The sequence below is a fragment of the Penaeus monodon genome, chromosome 6 (genome assembly GCF_015228065.2).
Source record: "Penaeus monodon isolate SGIC_2016 chromosome 6, NSTDA_Pmon_1, whole genome shotgun sequence".
Lineage (NCBI taxonomy): Eukaryota > Metazoa > Arthropoda > Malacostraca > Decapoda > Penaeidae > Penaeus > Penaeus monodon.
In genome coordinates, this window is record NC_051391.1 from 51,203,857 (window position 1) to 51,206,356 (window position 2,500).

Here is a 2,500-nt window from a genome sequence, read left to right on the forward strand (position 1 = left end):
GGGACAGCGGGGCCGGCCTGGGTACGGAGGGGGTGGGGAGTGGGAGAAGGCGGGGTAGGGGGGGTGGGGAGAGACAAGATGGCGGCGAGGTTAGTCAAGGACGATGGTGGAAATGCGATGAGGAAATCGAAATCATGATGATAAGATTGGATACATACGCCCAGACGTGAACACGTACACACAGACATACACAATATACAACCACACCCCCGCACACACACACATACACACACAGACGAGCACACAAGCATATACCTACATAAAAACACACACAGAGACGAGCACACAAGCATTTACCTACATAAACACACACAGAGACAAACCCAAGCACACACACTTACACACAGTCACACGCACAAACAATAACAACAACAGTAATAAAAATAAAAATAACAAACACACACACACGCAACACCGCCCCCCTAAAACTGACCTCTGATGCATCATGGATCCCTGAAGCACACCATCTGGAAGATTCTGTTGCTGCTGCTGCTGCCCATAGAGGTCCTCCCTGGACAGCGGGCGCGAAGGGGGTGAGATGCCTGTGTAGGCTGACGAGTAGTGGTCTCCAATGAGGCCCGAGACCGCCCCTATCTTCTGCTGTGGTCCCAAGTGCTGCTGGTGCATTTGCTGTTGGTGTTGCTGGTGCTGCATGCTCTGGTCCTGGAGGTTATGCTGCTGGAGTTGGAGGTTGTGCTGGTGCTGTTGCATGCTCTGCTGCTGTTGCAGATTTTGCTGCTGCTGCAAGCTTTGATGCTGTTGCAAATTTTGTTGGTGTTGAAGGTTTTGTTGCAGATTTTGATTGAGGTTGTTCATCTGTTGTTGCAAATTTTGCTGTTGCTGTTGTAGATTTTGTTGGTGTAAAGTTTGTTGTTGAAGGTCCTGTTGGAGCTGCAGGTTTTGCTGTTTTTGCTGTTCCTGTAAATTCTGCTGGTGTTGCAGTTGCTGCTGATAATTCTGCTGTTGCTGAAGCTGCTGTTGATATTGCTGCTGCTGCTGGAGCTGCTGTTGCTGTTGTTGCTGCTGCTGTTGTTGTTGAAGCTGCTGTTGTTGTAACTGTTGTTGTTGATGCTGATGCTGTTGATGTTGTTGCTGCTGTTGCAGGTGTTGCTGCTGCTGGCTAGATCCATCTCCTTCTGAATGGGAAGACCAACAGGGCATGACTGAGGATCTTATCAGTATGAAGCAAGTCGCAGCCTATTACTGCAACTAAAGAGATCTGTGTACTTAAGACTACTGCCTATTACTCTAAAGAAATTATCATAGTCTGAATCGAAATATTCAATTTACTTATTACTGAGAAGAAAAATGAAAAAAAAAGTTCTAAGAATATGTGGACATTGATAAACCAGTACATGGGTTTATTAGTATGGGAACAAGATTGTACAAAATATTACATTTGACTTTTAATTAATGGAAGAATACCTTCACACACCAAAAAAATACGGTAGTTATATTTATGAGTTATAAAAAGAATCTGGGCTGTGAAATATTTTGATTATGATCGTAATGCGAATGTAATATATATATATATATATATATATATATATATATATACATATCTATATATATATATAATATATATATATATATATATATATATATATATATATATATATATATATATATATATATATATATATGTGTGTGTGTGTGTGTGTGTGTGTGTGTGTGTGTGTGTGTGTGTGTGTGTGTGTGTGTGTGTGTGTGTGTGTGTATGTGTATGTATGTGTATGTGTGTGTGTTTATGTGTGTGTGTGTGTGTGTGTGTATGTGCATGTGTGTTTGCACACACACACCTATATGTATGTACAGCACATACGTGTCTATAATAACATATGAATGATAAAATATCTACATTACCCAATTTTTCATCTCAGGTTAACCTTTTTTAAGGTACTGCTTGAAACCCTTCTGTTGAATATGGAAATATTCTACTGACATTAAAAAATCAAGCTCTCTGAACGTGTTAAAGAAGAAAGAACTAAAGAAATATAACTGATGAATGAAAATATAGTCTATAGATTCTCAGGAAGATAACAGACGTACTAACAAATAATAATAAATATTGACAAACTGAACACAGGAGCTGGTGTTAGACAGTACATAGGAGAGAGAGAGAAAAATGTGTTACAACATGAAAAAAGCAAAATAAATAACATTGTATGTTACAGAATATTTGAAAAACACCCGATGATAATGCGATTCTAAAGAAAATTCTATACTGAAACTGTAACACAGAAAGGCCACACGAAACACCGTGAGAGAAAAGAGAAAGACACAAAGAGAGAGAAAAAAACTCACTGAAGCAAATCGAGCGACACTGCACGTTATCGTAAAAGAGAAATACACACAAAACACTGAAAACACATAGGAATCCAACAAGAATGAAATACACGGAATACGGAATTGAAGACTGCACAATGGAAGAAATATATTGGGATGGCGCAAAACCCACGTGAATTAAGCAGAAAAAACGACACGACACTTATGACTTGGA

The 2,500-nt window shown here is 39.6% G+C and overlaps 1 protein-coding gene across 1 annotated transcript in view; it reads right to left on the bottom strand.

The window, feature by feature from the left end:
* Positions 1 to 812: 812 nt before the first annotated feature.
* Positions 813 to 2,500, bottom strand: part of LOC119574059 (collagen alpha-1(I) chain-like) — a 67,154-nt gene continuing 65,466 nt past the window's right edge. Inside the window, exons 9-10 of the mRNA XM_037921149.1 lie at positions 1,022 to 1,136; positions 813 to 891 (exon numbers count right to left, since the gene is read on the bottom strand). Of these exons, the coding sequence (XP_037777077.1) occupies positions 813 to 891; positions 1,022 to 1,136 (194 nt within the window). The remainder of the gene's footprint in view (positions 892 to 1,021; positions 1,137 to 2,500) is intronic.